We start from the raw sequence: 20,612 nt of genomic DNA, 5'->3' as shown, positions 1-20,612 counted from the left end.
GACAAAAAGGCTGTAGGAGTGTCAACTGCCCTGGTGGAGTGTGCTTTAGGATTTCACGTAAGAGAAAGACCTTTGTTTAAATAAATGAAGGAGATACAATTGAATAGCCATCTGGACAGTTGCACTAGAAACTTGTTTCTCCAGTTTAGATTTAGAAAAGGACACAAATAGCTGATCAGACTTTCTGAAATGTTCAGTGCTGTTCAAACAGAACCTGAGCTGGTGATGAACTTCCAGACAATGAAGTATATACTCCCCTTTGTTTGAGAAACTGGGAAAGAAAACAGGATGTTGAATAAACTGGTTCAAATTAGATTCCAATGCCACTTCAGGAAGAAAGGATAGGTTATGGTGCAAGAAAACCTAGTCTTTGTGAAAAATCAAATAGGAAGGTACATCAAATAATGCGTGAAGCTCTGAAGCTCTGAAGCTCTGATACTCTTCTGGCTGACGTAATAACCACCAAGAAAAGAGAGCTTTCCAAGAAAGCAGCTTTAAATCAGCTGTGATGGAAGGCTTAAAAAAAGCAGTAGGCAAAGTTTGTAAAAACATGGGAAGATCCCACGGAGGAACAGGGTCCTGAACCTGGTGTGTGAGTAAGATGGTGTCTTTCAAAAGGCTTTTGATAGTCTCAGAGACACCAAGGAAAATTGTCCTTGAATAGAAATGGCTGCCAACTGAACCTTGATAGTACAGTAATTAGAGCCAAAATAAAAAAGGCCAGCTAAGAAAACTAGGACAGCATGTAGGGGAGCTGAAAAGGGGTCTAGGCCTTTAGGAACAGCCCATATAGAAAATCTTTTCCATTTGCTAGCATACACTTTTCTTTTGAAAGGTCTTTGAGAAGATTAAAGGATGTGAATAACTTTCTTAAAAAGCTTGGTGTCTCTGGCCATTATTGGAATTGGAGAAACAAGACGGTTAGCTTGAGGAACTTTAAGTCTGGGTGAACTCAACCAACAGGCGAGAAATTAGATCCAGAATCAAATCCAGTACCCAGGGCTGGTGTTTTAGATGAACCCCCAGAAAGGGGAACCATATTTGCTGTGGCCAGAAGGGAGCAATGAGGATCACTGTTGGTCTGTAACAGACATCTTTTGATAGAAACCTTGTAATCGGGAGGGGGGTAGAGGGTAAGGCATACAGGAACCCGGGGAGGCCAAGCACGCAGAACAGCATCCCTCTGAGACTGCCTTTGTGGAAGGCCAAGGCAAAATAGCTGCTGCATTTGCTGTTGAAAGAAGTGACAGAGGTCTCAGCAAGGCTATCCCCAATGGTTGAAGGATTGAGGGAAAACTTGTGAGGCATCAAAATGATCCTGCTTAGACTATCTGCACAAATGTCGGACCCCCCCAGGAATGTGTGCTGTTGTCAGAAAGCATTGCAAGAACATTATCCATTGCCAAAACCTCATAGCCTCTTGACACAAGTGGTAGGACCAGGTTCCCTTTGTTTATATACCAGACCACGAACATACTGTCAGATTGGATAACAATCACATCCTTGGGGGGAGAGAGTCCAGAAAGGCCTGCAAAATGAGGAGGACAGCTTTCATTTTCAAGACATTGATGTGAAGGTGGGCCTTCAAGGAGACCAGGTACCTTGGACCATCTTCCCTAGAAATGTCCCCTCATCCCAGGAGGGAAGCATCAGTGATAACCATGGCAGTGGGCTGAATGAGAACAAAAGGGCAACCTATTACAACTTGTTCAGATGTCAGCCACCAGGCAATGTGACGTTGACAGATATCTGTCAGGCGAATGGAAAAATCCATAGGGTGCATTGTCAAGGACCATTGGATGAACAATTTCCACTGTAGAACCCTCATGAAAAAATCTGGCCAATGGAACCAAGGGTATGGTTGCAGCCATATTCAGATCAACTTTAATCATGAAACAGGAAGCTTGGCAATCTGACTGTTGGTAGATGGCATCCGATGAACTCTAAAATTTGAACAGCCTCTAGATTTGATTTCTCAAAGCTGACAGTTATCCCTAAAGACAAGCAGCAATGGAGCAAGAAATTCCTTTCTTGAATTAATGGCACTCTTTAAGTCAATGTGAGTGGCCAGTCATTCAGGTACGGAAGGCCCAAAATCTGTGCAGTTGGAGCCAGGCTGCTATGCCTTATCTTGATGCGGTAGTAGACCTCCTTGAGATACACTAAGCGAATGCAGTCGATCTTCCTGAGTACAGGTAATATGGACTGCACCGAGATACACTAAGCGAATGCAGTCGATCTTCCTGAGTGCAGGTAATATGGACTGCACCGAGATACTAAGCCAATGCAGTCGATCTTCCTGAGTAAAGATAATATGGACTGCACCGAGATACACTAAGCGAATGCAGTCGATCTTCCTGAGTACAGGTAATATGGACTGCACCGAGATACACTAAGCGAATGCAGTCGATCTTCCTGAGTACAGATAATATGGACTGCACCGAGATACACTAAGCGAATGCAGTCGATCTTCCTGAGTACAGGTAATATGGACTGCACCGAGATACACAAAGCGAATGCAGTCAATCTTCCTGAGTACAGGTAATATGGACTGCACCGAGATACACTAAGCCAATGCAGTCGATCTTCCTGAGTACAGGTAATATGGACTGCACCGGGATACACTAAGCGAATGCAGTCGATCTTCCTGAGTACAGGTAATATGGACTGCACCGAGATACACTAAGCGAATGCAGTCGATCTTCCTGAGTACAGGTAATATGGACTGCACCGAGATACACTAAGCGAATGCAGTCGATCTTCCTGAGTACAGGTAATATGGACTGCACCGAGATACACTAAGCGAATGCAGTCGATCTTCCTGAGTACAGGTAATATGGACTGCACCGTGATACACTAAGCGAATGCAGTCAATCTTCCTGAGTACAGGTAATATGGACTGCACCGAGATACACTAAGCGAATGCAGTCGATCTTCCTGAGTGCAGGTAATATGGACTGCACCGAGATACACTAAGCCAATGCAGTCGATCTTCCTGAGTACAGATAATATGGACTGCACCGAGATACACTAAGCGAATGCAGTCGATCTTCCTGAGTACAGGTAATATGGACTGCACCGAGATACACTAAGCGAATGCAGTCGATCTTCCTGAGTACAGGTAATATGGACTGCACCGAGATACACTAAGCCAATGCAGTCGATCTTCCTGAGTACAGGTAATATGGACTGCACCGGGATACACTAAGCGAATGCAGTCGATCTTCCTGAGTACAGGTAATATGGACTGCACCGAGATACACTAAGCGAATGCAGTCGATCTTCCTGAGTACAGCTGATATGGACTGCACCGAGATACACTAAGCGAATGCAGTCGATCTTCCTGAGTACAGGTAATATGGACTGCACCGAGATACACTAAGCGAATGCAGTCGATCTTCCTGAGTACAGGTAATATGGACTGCACCGAGATATACTAAGCGAATGCAGTCGATCTTCCTGAGTACAGCTGATATGGACTGCACCGAGATACACTAAGCGAATGCAGTCGATCTTCCTGAGTACAGGTAATATGGACTGCACCGAGATACACTAAGCAAATGCAGTCGATCTTCCTGAGTACAGGTAATATGGACTGCGCCGAGATACACTAAGCGAATGCAGTCGATCTTCCTGAATACAGCTGATATGGACTGCACCGAGATACACTAAGTGAATGCAGTCGATCTTCCTGAGTACAGGTAATATGGACTGCACCGAGATACACTAAGCAAATGCAGTCGATCTTCCTGAGTACAGATAATATGGACTGCACCGTGATACACTAAGCGAATGCAGTCAATCTTCCTCAGTACAGGTAATATGGACTGCACCGAGATACACTAAGCGAATGCAGTCGATCTTCCTGCGTACAGGTAATATGGACTGCACCGAGATACACTAAGCGAATGCAGTCGATCTTCCTGAGTACAGGTAATATGGACTGCACCGAGATACACTAAGCGAATGCAGTCGATCTTCCTGAGTACAGGTAATATGGACTGCACCGTGATACACTAAGTGAATGCAGTTGATCTTCCTGAGTACAGGTAATATGGACTGCACCGAGATACACTAAGCGAATGCAGTCGATCTTCCTGAGTACAGGTAATATGGACTGCACCGAGATACACTAAGCGAATGCAGTCGATCTTCCTGAGTACAGGTGATATGGACTGCACCGAGATACATTAAGCGAATGCAGTCGATCTTCCTGAGTACAGGTAATATGGACTTCACCGAGATACACTAAGCGAATGTAGTCGATCTTCCTGAGTACAGGTAATATGGACTGCACCGTGATACACTAAGCAAATGCAGTCGATCTTCCTGAGTACAGCTGATATGGACTGCACCGAGATACACTAAGCGAATGCAGTCGATCTTCCTGAGTACAGGTAATATGGACTGCACCGAGATACACTAAGCGAATGCAGTCGATCTTCCTGAGTACAGGTGATATGGACTGCACCGAGATACACTAAGCGAATGCAGTCGATCTTCCTGAGTACAGGTAATATGGACTGCACCGAGATACACTAAGTGAATGTAGTCGATCTTCCTGAGTACAGGTAATATGGACTGCACCGTGATACACTAAGCAAATGCAGTCAATCTTCCTGAGTACAGCAGATATGGACTGCACTGAGATACACTAAGCGAATGCAGTCGATCTTCCTGAGTACAGGTAATATGGACTGCACCGAGATACACTAAGCGAATCCAGTCGATCTTCCTGAGTACAGGTGATATGGACTGCACCGTGATACACTAAGCGAATGCAGTTGATCTTCCTGAGTACAGGTAATATGGACTGCACCGAGATACACTAAGCGAATGCAGTCGATCTTCCTGAGTACAGCGGATATGGACTGCACCGAGATACACTAAGCGAATGCAGTCGATCTTCCTGAGTACAGGTGATATGGACTGCACCGTGTCCATCTGGAATTGGGTCTGAATGATGTGTAGCTTCAGGCTGCTTAGGTCTAGGATGGGCCTTAGGTCTTTGTTTTTCTTTGAGACTAAAAAGGATCTTGAGTAGACCCTGGATGCTTTCTGATCTGGTGGGACCTCCTGAATGATTCATTTTGGGAACAGATTGTTGATTTTGGCTGCTGCTGCCCTTCACTGATGTGCTGGAGAGTCTTAAATTTGGGGTGGACAAAAAGGGTATAAACTCTGGAAACAATTGTAACACTCAGATGTCTGTAGTGAAGCTTCTCAAGCCTCAGGGTGAAGAGATATATGTTCCTGACTGCGCCCAGAGTGCAGTAGTCGGGCAAAAATTCAGCAACATTGAAAAGGCTTACCAGAGATAGGATCTCTGAAACCTTGGAAGAGCTGACCTCTCCTGCCTCAAAGGCAGCATCCATTAAAGTTCTCCCCTGCCTACCTTCACCCTGGAGAATCCTAACCTGCTCGCTTCTGGTCACAGCCTCTTTAACCTTAGGTCCAAATAAGGTGGAGCTATTAAGTGGGGACATTAAGAAATGATGATTTAAAACACTCAGTAAATTGCATAATACATCCAGGTGTGCTGGAAAACAGCTATGTCAGGGCCTGCCACAAGGGCCAAACTATCAGATGCATTGGAAGTCAACCAAGTACACCTTTGGAAATAGAAAGCATAGTGGACAAATGAGTCTCCAAAGATTTACAGACATCCAAAGACTGTAAAGAAGCCCCTGACTTAGACACCTCAGCAACAAGATGAGGCTGGAATCTCATTAAATGAGCCATGTAATTCAGTGCATGAAGGCAAACATGGCTGAAGCATAAGTACACCACTAAGTGGTCCAAACATAGCTGAAGCATAAGTACATCACCAAGTGGTCCAAACATGGCTGAAGCATAAGTACACCAGGAAGTAGTCCAAAGCCTTTGTCTCCCTGTTTTGGGCATGGACCAACACACTCTTTTCTGGGATGTCTTTTTAGTGGCTGTAGCAACAATAGCATCTACCACAGAACTTTTTCTCCAGTGGGCCCAATCTTTGGGAAGGATACTAAGATCTCATCTGGTTTATGTGGGTATTCGCTCCACTGTATCCAGATCTCTCCAGACCCTCTGGGACATCAGATCAACAAGGGCATCCAGAGGAGGTACTACCTACAATATGAGGTACTACATACAATTTAATCATGCGATCCCAAATAAAACCAAGACCCAATCCTCCAAAGGCAGACATCCTGTCTGGTGGACCCCAGCCATAAACAAACTATACAATAGAAGGAGGAAGCTACTAAATGATAGAGCAAAATCCCAAAAAGGGAAGGCATCACTGATCAGTATTAGCAAAAAACTACTGGCACTCATAAAATTGTCTAAGGCCAGCTTCGAGAGAAAAATTGCACAGGACACTAAGGATAATCACAAGGCTTTCTTTAGTTATGGTGGTAATTCCCAGATATGCTCAGAATTAGTCCAAAATGACAAAAAATACACTGAACCCACAGACATTGCCAACATCCTAGCTGACAGGTTCAGCGCAAACTCCCCCCCCCTCCCCACCAAAAGGGCAAATATCTATCCCAGCAGAGTGCTGCCCCCCTGACATCTCAGATGCTCAGGTAAGAGCCGCCCTCTCCAAAGCAAAAAACACAGCATCAATGGGACCAGACGGTGTCCCGGGCTGCATCCTACATGAACTCCAAGAAGAGCTAAACCCAAACATAAAACTACTGTTCAATCTCAGCCTTTCTACAGGATATGTGCCCAAAGAGTGGCGTACAGCATCAGTGGTCCCTCTCCATAAAGGTGGTGCCTCAACGGATCCTGGAAACTATCGCCCCATAAGCCTGACTAGCTTGGTCTGCAAAGCTATGGAAAGGATCATCATAGACCTCATAAATAAAGATATTGGGGACCTACAGACACTGGATCCTACCCAGTTCGGCTTTGTTAAGGGCAGATCCTGCCTCTTAAACCTGGTTGATTTCTTTGAAACAGTCACCAAGGCCATTGACGAGGGAAGGTGGTCCACACAGCCTACCTGGACCTCGCAAAAGCCTTCGATACAATACCCCACTCGGGCATTATAGATAAGCTCACCAGCTTAAATATAAACCCCTATGTCACTAGATGGATTGCAAACTGGCTCAAGGACAGAACCCACATGGTTAGAATTGCTGGAGCCATGTCAGACTCCAAACCAGTTGCAAGTGGTGTCCCACAAGGCTCAGTCCTGGGACCTCTCTTGTTCAGTATATATTTCTCGGAGGTACAGGCCAACACGGAAGGACTGTGGCTGACCAAGTTCGCAGATGACTGCAAACTGGGCACCATAATCGACTCTCCAGCCGACACAAGCATCCTCCAAAAGGGCCTCATAGAAACAGACAACTGGTGCCAGAGCCATGGCCTCAAGCTAAATGCCAAAAAGTGTATAGTCATCCCCTTTGGCAAAAACAAAGTGCCCACAAATTACCACATAGGTGGTAATCCATTAAGTACAGAAGAAATAATTAGGGACCTGGGGACCCAAGTTGATAGCAATCTCTCATTTGACAACCACGTGGCCAAAGTGGTTAGAAAGACATTTTATATAGCCCACCTAATCATGAAAGGATTCACATCTAGATCAGGGGAGGTCATTATGCCTCTTTACTCATCCCTCATCAGGCCCATAATTGAGTACAATGCCCCTTTTGGGATGTACCTTACCAGACACCTGCAGCAACTGGAAAGACCCCAAAAGTACCTCACCAAGAGGATCAAAGGGCTCAAACAGATGCCATATGCTGCCCGGTTAAAGAAACTCCAGCTCTACTCAGTTGCATACCGCCTGTTCAGAGACGATCTGTGCCTGACGTATAAAGCCATGTCCAACCCGGAATTAATGGACATGCTGCACCTCAGAAAATCCAAATCCCATCGAGCTACGTGCTCGAGAGACTTGAACCTCAGCAGTGAAATAAATAGGACATGCTGGAGGGACAGATTCATAACCCAGAGGCTCCCTTCACTCTGGAATAAAATCCCAGTCCAGGTTAGGCAGAGTCCCTCATTGACTCTCTTCAAGAGGAATCTTGATGAGTGGATGGGAGATCGTAGGTTTACCCCGGGTATCACTTCTGTGTCACAGACAGAGGCACAGTATACTAACCTCGAAAAAGGGCATAGCAAAATAAATTTAAAATGGGTGGCGAAAGCCAAACACATTCTGGCTAGGCTTATAAATGCCCTAGGGCAGATAGCCTAGTATGAACCTATGAACCTATGGACAGGGCTGCACTATGGCCTCATGAAATACTGACTCTTCTGGGAAGGGGGCTTCCTTTCTCTGACAATGCTGCATCAATTCTAGTAAGTCATCAAAGAAGGTGACCTTGTGGAGAGACTTTGGGGACCCCTTCCCTTCATTGAGGTTGGATTCCTCTGTGAGTGTCTTCTCAGGAGAGTCCAAGTGTTTCCTCTTACACATGCTCTATTTGTGTGTCTCTCATGGAGGGGATGCCTGGGGGAACACATTAATTTAATTTAATCCTTTATGCCAAAAATATACACACACACACACACACACACACACACACACACACACACACACACACACACACACACACACACACACACACACACACAGAGTAAAGAAGCAGATGTATCTGTGATTAAGATGTTTCCCCCCAACTTCACCACCTAGAACCTGGAGAGAGAAATAATCTGAACAGAGGAGCACATAGTAACTTCTAGACTCAGGAAGAAGCTTGACAGTGAAGATCCCAGACTGGAGTACCATAAGACCACGCTCTGGGTCCAGGAGCATTCCACCTTTCATTGCAGCTACCCCACAGCAACCAGGTATAGATACTATAGCCACTGGGCCTACATTTAACAAGATCTCTATAATCTGCAGTACAATTAAAACTGTTATCCCAGAGCACTAGCCTGCAGTACTATATTCTTTATACCATTGCACAGTTTGTCTATGCTCAAAGAAGCTCTGAGATTCCTATGTTTATTAACAGCGTTTGTATGCCCTGCAGTTCACCACTTGTTGGATTTTTATTCCATGGGCACAGAAAACCTACACAAAAGTTTCTGAGGTCTCAAACTTTACTTACATTTGTCCTCCTACTTGAGCACATTCATGAGCTCTGTAAACATGAGCAGTGTGACTTGTTTTCCACTGTGTACTATTTCTCTGGATACATCTACTGTTCAAAAATGGGAATCACCCAGTATAGCTTTAAGTGACTACCTCCCTTGCATGTACAACGGCTTGTCTTCCTCAAGGCGAAGAAGAATGGGGACTGGTCACATTAATCATGTATATGTAAGGGGGACTCGTCACATTAACCATGTATATGTAAGGGGGACTGGTCAAACTAACCATGTATAATGAGCCTCTTATATGCAGGCACTGTAAACCTTTTTAGTTATACAAGAGAATATTAGCCTTTCATATTATATGTAGGAGACAATGAGCCCCCTAAAAGTAGGCACAACCTGTCATATTACATGTGACAGACTGGAAAAAGTTCTGTAATAAAGCCTTCATACTGGGCTTCAAGGAATATGAGCCCCACTGATGCCGACACAGCCTCTCATTTTACATGTGTTACAAAACAGACTAATAAAGTCTGGTGATAGCCTTGTAAAAGCAGACATTTTCAATGATCAAAGTGTAAGCTACTCTGTCAGATGGACTTGATGAGGCAAAAGTGCTTTCTTAAATATAGTTCTATAGTTGTAGCTCATAGTGTGTTCATAGGTTCATAGGTCGGTACTAGGCTATCAGCCCTAGGGCCTATACAAGCCTACCATAACAATTCCCTGGCTATTTCTTCCCACACTATTTACTTCCCTGGACCCCTGTCTAGCAGGGAGACTGACGTGATCCCCGGGGTGAATTTCCTTTCTCCCATCCAATCGTCAAGGTTCCTTTTGAAGAGGACCAAAGAGGCACTCTGCTTGATATGTATGGGCAATCTATTCCAGAGTCTGGGGAGTCTCTGGGTCAGGAACCTGTGTTGTTATGTTTTGTTTGTTAGAAGTTAAAAATAAAAGTAAACCTTTTAACTAAGAATGAGGTTCCACAGGCTGCTGAGCTGGGAAACCCTCATGGGTCTTTCAAGAATATTCAAATAATGGACTGACCTCTAAGCTTTGGGATTGGCTCTTTGTTTTTCCATCTCCCAGATTTACCTCTAATCAGCTCCCATGGACCACCACTGTCTGTAACTGCCTTTAAATAAATGATCTGTTGAATGTAATGTATTAGAACAAGAACACTTATCCATCTACTTGCTTAACTGAATAAACTACTGGAACTTCAACAAGGTGTCTTTATTCCTCCCACAGGCAGGGTATCAGCGAGAGAGAGTCTCTTAGATCTGCTAGCTAAAGTGATTTTATCTGGACTAATACTTTATAATCTGTATCTTGTTAGTCCTGTCACCCTCCAATTCACAGGTGGGATATCAGACTTCACTCAAGCCCTCTGAATGACCCGTTTTCTTTATTTAAGTATTATTATAAATAAAACTCATGACTATCCTTGCATGTATACTAAGGAATGACATTGTTTTAGTACATGTTTATGCTGCACTCCATTTTGTTATGCACTTCTTAAATTCTGCATCAAACTTGCCTTAACTATTAAGGTTCTCCTGAATTAGCCAGTTATTCAGCAGTTGCCTGTCACCTGGCATCTTTTACACTGACGATTTGAACCATTGCTATAAAGTCCTATAATCAAGGACTCTTCTGTTTTTCTGTATGACATTTTTTCTGTAAGCAGTGCTACTTTATAATGCTGCTTATACCAATTTTGCAAGCAAACTTCACTAACTCACAACTGTAGTAAGAATCAATTCTGTGCTTTTGGATATCCTGCCCCAGGGCTTTGGTAATGGAGACAGCAGTGCATTCTGAGTAATGGTTGTTCTTAGTTGCCATGACTTGGATACTAGCTGAGAAATAACTTCCTTTATTTTCCTCCTATTTATTTCTTTCCACTAAGCTCTCTTCTTCAGTCTCACTTTCAGATTCACTCTGTCACTAACATTACTGTAATAGGTAATTATTTTTCCACTGCACCTTCTTCTTTCAGAACGAGTAAAGTGCTTACAGGTAGAGCAGGAGCAAGCCACCTACACCCAACTTGCACACCTGTGTCATTTTTTTCTGCATTTCTTTGAATTTTGTTCTAAACCCAGCTTATACATCTATCACATTTCTTCTGCTTTTCTCTCAATTTGGTTATAAACCCATCTCACGCACCTGTTTCATTTCTTCTGCATTTCTCTGAATTTGTTTATAAACCCAACTTACACACTTATGTCATTTCTTTACTTCTCTGAATTCACCAAGATCATAGTTTCACTCATACAAATATGAGGATAGCTCCCAGGGCAGCACAGCTAATTAACAGTCCTGTTAATTCCACACAATTAACTGATAGCACCAGTATTTGTAATAATGTCATCCCTACATGTGCAGATTGTCTTAATAACTGAATAAAATAATGTACAGAAACATGAAAGGGACACACTTTAAGTCTCATATCTGAAACTTTGGAAGACATTATTTGAACTATAATGCATCAGACTGTGAAAGAAACACATGTATAAACAAAAGATCATTTTAAAAATCAGACAAGCAGGCAGCTGTTTCAGCAAACTCACAGAGCATGTGTTTTAAGAGTTTTCTCACCTTGTGCCAGCATTCTGGTACTGGAAGGCCATCTGGTCCCTACAACAAAAGGAAAAGAAAAAATTCACATTCATTTCTACAAACTCAGATCTGATGTCCATTTTTGCACTCGTTGCATGCACATCAAACAATAACACCAGCATGCAGACTTGCTTCTGAAGTTATGCTTTTAAAATACCTTGTAATGCAACACCCATGCAGGGTAAATTTTGCACAATGCGATGCGTGTTTACAAAAAAAAATGAACATGAAACCAAACCTCAACATTCTGCTTAATCTGCTAGAATATGTGTGCATTTTGACGTTCCCTACCTCTCTCATCCTTCCTTGACACAGGGCACTGGGTATAAAGTAATAAGAATTTCTAATGTATACAGAAATTTATGGCAGCCAGGGCACAGGTGAGGTCATTTCAGTTCTTATGGTTACTACTCATTGAAGGAGAGCTGGGGGAAGGTGCCTTTAAAAGGATTCACTTATGACTGAATGCAGATGTCCACACTGGTCGGCATTCTGTTATCAGCATCAGATGTTACTTTGAACAGGAAAATGCTTATAATGTGAATGGAGCAAAATGCAGAATACTGTACAAAACATGTACTGTTAATCATCTGTGAATGGGTGCATATGCGTATGTGTGCAAGTGTACATATTTATACGTTTCTGTTTATGTGTGTGTGTGTGTGTGTGTGTGTGTGTGTGTGTGTGTGTGTGTGTGTAAGAGTACACATGCATGTGCAAGCATGTATGTATGAGTGTGTAAGTGTATCCATGTGTAAATACCTCTAACTCTGTGCGCATGTGTGCCAGTGATATCATTTAGAACTAAAACAGTCATTAAACAGTTCTCCCAAGTGGCATAGGTAATCCTGGAAGCTCTTTCTCATCTTGTAAAATATATTAACATAGTTTCTCTTTCCCTACTGGCCCAAACACAGAGCAAATGCTGTGTAATGTAAACTTCAAGACAAAGTAATTGCTGGCTTTAAATGTCAAATTAGTATCTTAGAAGATAAGGACTGCTTGACCCACCTCAGCTGCTCCTTACTTTACCTAATGGAATATCTGCAGATCCATGTTATCCGATGTCAGACTTCCTCTTTCACTTCTTACTCTATTTAATGGAATATCTGCAGATCCATGGTATCCAATGTCAGACTTCCCCTTACACTCCTTACTATACCTAATGGAATATCTGCAGATGCATGGTATCTGATGTCAGACTTCCCCTTATATTCCTTACTCTACCTAATGGAATATCTGTAGATCCATGGTATCTGATGTCAGACTTCCCCTTACACTCCTTACTCTACCTAATGGAATATCTGCAGATGCATGGTATCTGATGTCAGGCTTCCTCTTACACTCCTTACTCTACCTAATGGAATATTTTCAGATCCATGGTATCTGATGTCAGACTTCCCCTTACACTGCTTACTCTACCTAATGGAATATCTGTAGATCCATGGTATCTGATGTCAGACTTCCTCTTACACTCCTTACTCTACCTAATGGAATATCTGCAGATCCATGGTATCCAATGTCAGACTTCTTCTTACACTCCTTACTTTACCTAATGGAATATCTGGAGATCCATGGTATCCGATGTCAGACTTCCTCTTACATCCTGACTACAAGAGTGTTATGTCTGTACATTACATTCTGTATTTTGATTTTGGCCACTGTTGTTTTATTTCATGAACCAAAAAAAAAGTCTAACTACTACAATTAACAAAAAATAAAAGTCAGCACAGACATCATACTGACTCACGTTTAACAGGTTAAGTGTTTTTGTTCTCAGTAATACAAGAACTTCAGCAGAATTAACATAAATAAAGATCTTGCTTCCTTATATAAAACTGGATAGTCACAAACATTATTTTATGGTTTCAAAAACACATTTTATTTTCATAGGATCATAGGCGTATACTAGGCTAATGGCCCTGGGGCCCTTACAAGCCTAGCCAAGATTTCATCTGCAAAAAAGAAACCTCAGTCAGCACCTATTACCCCTGTCAGTGAGGGACAAAAGTGGAACCCCTGAGACAAATTTGTGGCTTCCCATCCACTCATCAAGGCTGCACATGAAAAGGGTTAGCGAGGTACTCTGTTTGACATGTATGGGAAGTCTATTCCAGAGATGGGTCAGCCTCTGGGAGACAAACCTGTCTCTCACACAGGTTTTGTTGATGTTGCATATTAGATTCAGGCCTTTTGAGCGGGTAATGTAGGAGAAGTCAGACTTATGGATATGGAGCATCTTTAGTAGGGCAGGGTCCAATACTGCCTTGTAGGTGAGACACAGATCACCTCTGAGCAATCTGTATGATACCGTTTAGCAATAGTGATTTGAGCCTGTCAGCATAGGACAGGTGTTGTAGGCCATGGATTCTTTTTGTGAGGTATTTCTCTAGCCTTTCCAGTTGATGCAGGTGTTTGGAGAGGTACATACCAAATGGGGTGCTATACTCAATTATAGGCCTAATGAGGAAAAAGTACAGTGAGGTGATGCAATCCCTTTACTTATGAGATGAACCAAGTAAAAGGCTTTTCTGACCACTGTCGCTACATGATGGTCAAATTTGAGATTGTTGTCAACCTGAGTACGCAGGTCTCTCACCACAGGTTGTGTGCTTATGGCATTGCCATTGATGTGGTAATCAGTAGGGGCCATGTTTTTGCCAGATATTATGATAATACATTTTTTTACATTTAACTTAAGGCCATGACTTTGGCACCAGTCATTTGTTGATGTGAGACCCTCTTGCAGTATGTTAACATCATTTGAGGAGTCAATGACAGCACCCAACTTATAGTCATCCACAAACTTGGTCAGCCACAGGCCCTTTGTCTTTGCCTGGACCTCTGAGAAGTAGATGCCAAACAGTAGGGGGTCCCAGAACAGATCCCTGGGAACACCACTAGTGACAGGTCTGCTGTCAGAGGTGAAGGCACCTATTTTGACCTTGTGGATCCTATTGGTGAGCCAGTTGGCCACCCACCTGATGAGAGAGGGGTTTATGCCAAGTTATGTTAGCTTCTCGATGATGCCTGAGTTGAGTATTGTGTCAAAGGCCTTGGCCAAGCCAAGGTAAGCTGTATGTATGACTTTCCCTCATCCAGGGCCTTGGTGACAGTTTTAAAGCAGCCAGCCAGATACAACAGGCAAGGTCTGCCCCTGACAAATCCGAATTAGGTGGGGGTCAAGTGGTTGGAGATTGCCTATGTCCTTGTTTATGAGATTCATAATAATACACTCCATGGCTTTACAGCAATTTACAAGTGAATTTTGACCTAATATAAGTAATTATTTTACATACTTGCATGACATTTTTGTGATATGGATTGGAAGTTAGCAAAAGTTAGAATAATTTATTCTGTACATTTCCAACAGTGCTAAATTTCTGAATTTTTCATATCGCGTTCACAAGGATCATGCAGAATACTTGGACATTACACTTTCCAAAGATTACGTGAACAGTCAGTACCAGTCCAATAGTTTTAGGAAGACAACCTTTTCAAACAGTTATTTACACAATTTGAGTTGCCACCCTCACTGATAAAAGAACAACTGCTCAAAAGCGAAATGATCAGATTATTCAGGCTTGTGTCTGATGAGTATTTTTTTTTAAAGGATTGGACTACCTCAAGTCTATGCCTGTAGACAGATGCTATCGTGTTAAATTAGTAGATCAGGTAGCACTAGGCATTTTTAACAACAATTTTTCTAGATTTAGTCCCAGTTTATATTCAGCAGCTAATTTTATTAACATCACAAATAACTTCTTGATTGACTACAGTAAGGCTGTGATTATTCCTTACTATAAGCAGCCTCTGAAGTAAAAGATTCATGAGTTACAAATAGAAAGTTGTGTTTGGTTACACAAGTTTGACACGAAAACTGGGTGATTCCCAAAATTTGTTTACCAGAGAGGTAAAAACATCAAAACCATGTTAGAGGCAGATGCAAGGGGAACTAATGACATGTTCCACAAAAACAAAAACAGCATGAACAAATGTGTATGCTCACAATGCAGATACATACACAATTCGTTTAACATTACCAAGATCATTGGCAACAATGGTTGTTTTAACTATAACACCGAAAGAGTAGTGTACACTGCCAGGTGTAAATCCTGCACAGACTTCGAGGATGGGAAAGCCGAGCGAGCTCTGAAAACAATAATTTATGAACAAATGCACTCCAATAAGAAATAAGATTCTAGTAATGCTTTGTTCAGACACATCAGCATGCACTAACTTTAAGAAATTTATAGTTTTTATTGCTCAGACATTATCAATTCCAGATATGGGAGGAAGTTCTAAAGCCTTACTTGAAAAAAAAAACATAAAAAGTTGAACTGGTAGATATATTCTAGATGTTACACAACTCCCAGGTCTTAATGGTTCAGTGTATATTGCCAGTATCTAAAAACTGAAATCTGGAAAGTTTTAATATTATTCAGGGGGGGGGGGTACCTTTATAACAAGATGACTGTTTCAGTTGTGTATTTAAAAAAAGTATAATACTTTTCAAATTGCTGCTTAAACGTTTATAACTTTTTATGTAACATTGAATTATTTTGCACAGTTTATTTTGTTTTAAAACAGTAAACACAGTCAATGTAACTGTAGTTCATTATATAATGAAGTAAGGTCATTGTTTATTTTAGTTCTGATAAGGTATTATTGAGAATAAACAAATTACCTATTGAGTCAATCTTTGTGATTTCTGTGTTAACCTGTTTTTTTTCTTCTTTTTTTTTTAAGTATTTTTGCCCTTTTTTATTTCATGACTTCATGACTTTATGGATGACTGCTCTGATTCCTTCTGTGAAAAAATATCTGCCATTACTTCTGTCCTCAGAATGAGCTGTATTTGTCAGCAGCTTTTCTTCTAAAAAGATGCTGCCTGATTTTTCCATCACTGCTTGCCCTCCTTTTCTTCAGACAAACCTTTTAAGTTTATTTTTTCTGTTGTGGGCTCTGCACTGGTTTTACTTTTCTTTACACAACCTTCCACTTTTTCATGTCTTAGCAGAGAGTGGTCTGCAAACATGTAATTTCACTAAGTGCCTGTACAATGAATAATACTGTGTTGTTCTAACTAGAGATGTCTCCTTCTCTGCATGCCTGTTTGCTGACTTTCCTTAATGCCTTCTTAGATTATCTGACAGAATAACCCTCAAGCTTCTTTTACAGTTTTGCTATGCTTCTCTGCCCTCACCCACTGTGAAGTCTTTGCCCCTGGGACTTTATTACCCAAGTACATTTTCTTGCACTTTGTGGATGTCTCTGATTTTGTGTCAGAATATTGCTCTGCCCCCTGTACAATTTGTAACTTTGTACCAAAACAATGAGGATTTAGGTCACTAAATACCAGTAATTATATTATTGTTCAGAAAATGCATGTTAATGCAAATCCACTTTGACAGTTTTCCGAATGACTAATAACAGTAAGTAAAAAGCATTCCTAATTTAGGGTCCACGTCCATCATTATTTGTGGCTTTGTCCCAATTTTTTTGAGCAAAGAGGTGGAGGGCTATGTGTTTTACCAAGATTGCATGTATTTTGACCATCTCCCCATAATTTCCTATAGTTTGTTTCCATCCTATTTCCTGACATAGCGCGTGTTTTGCAAATCTTTGCTTCATTTACAAAAAGAAATACCTTTCCTTCTTGTCTTGTTTCACGGAGTACTGGAACCAGAGGTAAACACTGGGGTACTGTGGTTGTAACTCTTTCTGTTTCTTTTGCTATTAATTCTGCATCCTGCTGACAAGACACATTTTCTCTTGAAAATATCACCACAAAACCTACTACAGGGTTACCTAACATGCATATTAACCTTCTGTATGTGACTGCAAGGAATGCGCAGCACCTTCCCAGACCGTTGCTTTGATCTCTAAAGCAATGAGATCCATTTGCTTTATCTCACATGCTCTTCCTGCTGGAATTCCATGTTGCCCTGGGTCCTGTGCCTCACTAGCTTCTAAACACAATTATTTTCATTTAAAATAATTCCATCATTTTATTGTACCAGTGAGCTCAAAGAAACTGGTCTGTAGTTTACGACTGTTTATTTACTGCTACTTTGGTAAAGTTATGGTGTTTTGAATATTATTATTTCAGCCTGTATCATTTATATTTTAAGCTTTCATTCATCATTTCATTTGTGAACAAAACTTCATAAAGGCAAGGAGAAAAAGTGATTTACCTCCGTCATGAGGCCATGCTGCAGTGGTACAGGGAATGAGAACAAAAGATCACCTCCTGTGCCAAGGTCCACCTTCACAGGTATGACAGATAAACTCTATGTGTTTTCCTTTCATAAAAACTAAAATTAAAACCCTCTTCCCTCACTGCTGACCAGCTACCAAATGAATTTCTCAAACTGGCAGTTGAATCCATATCTTATCCCATCTCTAGCCTTATCAACAGGCCCATGTCAGAACAATACATCCCTAAGCTCTCGAAAATCTCTGATATCATTCCTCTGCACAAAGGCAGCTCCTCTGCTTTCTTTTCAAATTACTGACTGATAGCAATATTCCCACCAGTGGCCACAATTCTCAAAAAATGCATACAAGTAACACTCCTTGATTACTTAGAAAGCAAGAACCTTCTATCCAATACCCAACACTGCTTTAGATCCAAGCACAGCATCACAACTGCTTTAATAAGTTTCACCAACACTATCAATGAGCTCAGAAACAAAGGTCACCATGTATCCTCAATCTTTCTTGATATGTCCAAGGCATTCAACATGGTATCACACCAAAAACTACTCAAGGAATTAGCATCCCTAAACCTTTCCCATCTGGCATTATCTTGGTTCTATAGTTGCTTAACTGACTGACAACAAGTAGTGAAGTGGGAAAACAAACTCTCTACCCCACTGCCTGTCTCAGTTGGAGTGCCACAAGGATCAATCCTTGGTCCACTACTTTTCACCATCTTTACAAACAAACTTTGGACAGCCACCCATTTAGCCACCATTGTACAACATGCAGACAACTCTACCATTATTTGCTCAGCTCAATCCCTACCAGAACTCCGGAAAAAAAAATCCTTCACAGATATAGAAAACCATCCCTTAGACTACAAACTGATACTCACCTCTAACAAATCAAAACTAATGCTATTCTCCAATACCAAAACACAGAAGCTCCTTCCCCCTTTCACTATATACTCCTCCAACAAAACCAAAATCAAACAGGTCGAACACACCAAACTCCTCGAGGTAACAATACATGCATTCCTAAAATTTGATAAACACGTAGCACTATCCATTAAAAAAGGCCATATAAAGCTTGAAACACTTTATAGAGCCAAGCCATACCTTACTAACAACACCTGACACTCTATAGCCAGGACCCACCTCCTCTTCAGCCTTCTATACGCATCATGCATTTTCACTAACCTCTGAAAATCTGATATGAATAAATTAGAGTCATGTTACAATAAATAGCAACATTTGCTACCAGTCATCCCTACAGATCTCGCCACTGCTATGCCCTTTCGAACTAAACTAGATCAAACTACCTAATCTATTACCCCTGAACCAACTAACTGTTGTCCACTCCATAAACCCAATAACTGCCTTGCACTCAAAAAATTATTTCAGGAATACAATAACACTGGAATACTAAGATCTTCTGATAAACTCCTTCTAAAAGTTACTAAGGCTAACAATAGCTTTGGGGATTCTCTCTTCTCTAACCAGATATCCAAAAAATGGAATTCCATTCCCAAACACATTCGAAACACCATTAATACTTCCAATCTTAAGTTACTTGTTAAGGGACACCTAACAAACAGCTGGCTATGCTCCTGCACTACACCAGGGTGACCTTACAATACTTACTCTCTCTACACCTTCTACCCTAATACCACTCTCCCCCTAATCTACTCCCTGCCTCCTTTCTCTGCGTTCTTTGTTCCCTCTCCCTCTTATATTTAGCCCAGGTATTAATACTTTATTCTGAAATACTCTCAAAATAGACTATTTGGTGAAACATCTTTTATTAGGATGGTAACAGTGTTACATTTTACTGTAAAAATACTCTGCAGATCATATAATACTGTATACAGTACTGAACTTTCATGCTGACATGTTGTGCTGTATTTTTGTTCCACTATGTAATTTTCCCTATTACTGTATGTAAATTGTCTTCATTCCTTTTTAAAATTACTTATTTCTCTACCGTTAGTTAATAACTTGTAAGATTAGATATGATGGTACTTTACCATAGTTAGCTGGAAACACTGTATGCCATGAGACTGAGAAACGAAAGTCTTAATTACCCAAGGCTCATGCTTCAAAAGGTGTCAGTCGCTCCCTTATGAACCAAGTCTTGTGCACTGTTCAGCATGCATTCTCCAAACACTGTAGTTCATTTAATAAGGTTTTATTTGATTTTCACAATATCCGAAATACTGTCTCCATTAACAGTTCTGATAAACAATTCAAGTTGCTGCACATCATTCTGATTGTCCTGAACAACGTAAACTGACATAGTCTCTAGATGACTTGTTTTCTGTACTCAGGCTCGAGTGTCAGACATCTTCTCTGAAGTAACAGGTCGAACGAACTTAATAACTTTAACTGCCTGCCATCCTGCGCACAGCATATTATATTCTCCTTTTCAGTCATTTTCTTCTATTGACTATATCCACCCCTAATCCTTGATCCTTAGACTACATCTTGTTTTTAGCTTAACTTGTCTCTTGATTCTTTCCTTGAAACAAGAACATAACAAGTACTCCCTGCAAGCTTCCATTGACAAACTGTTATTTCAGCAAGATCAGCATTCAGTGGAAGATACTTTGTTTCTGCTTTCTAAAATGCATGCATAAATGAAACACCATTTCTAGCTTATTTTATTCTTTAGCCTGTCTGTAAAATAAAAACCCTGATCTAACATAACTATTGCTGTAAGTCTTCTTAGATGTA

At 41.3% G+C, this 20,612-nt stretch overlaps 1 protein-coding gene across 1 annotated transcript in view; it reads right to left on the bottom strand.

Moving 5' to 3' along the window:
- Positions 1-20,612, bottom strand: part of COL23A1 (collagen type XXIII alpha 1 chain) — a 730,410-nt gene that overhangs the window by 79,565 nt on the left and 630,233 nt on the right. The window contains exon 27 of the mRNA XM_044068962.1: positions 11,656-11,694. Within this exon, the coding sequence (XP_043924897.1) occupies positions 11,656-11,694 (39 nt within the window). The remainder of the gene's footprint in view (positions 1-11,655; positions 11,695-20,612) is intronic.

This window comes from Protopterus annectens, chromosome 4.part0 (assembly GCF_019279795.1).
Source record: "Protopterus annectens isolate FY-2018-M chromosome 4.part0, PAN1.0, whole genome shotgun sequence".
NCBI classification, from domain to species: domain Eukaryota; kingdom Metazoa; phylum Chordata; order Ceratodontiformes; family Protopteridae; genus Protopterus; species Protopterus annectens.
Note: the sequence above shows the minus strand (reverse complement) of the source record. Positions and strands in the feature narration are given on the sequence as shown.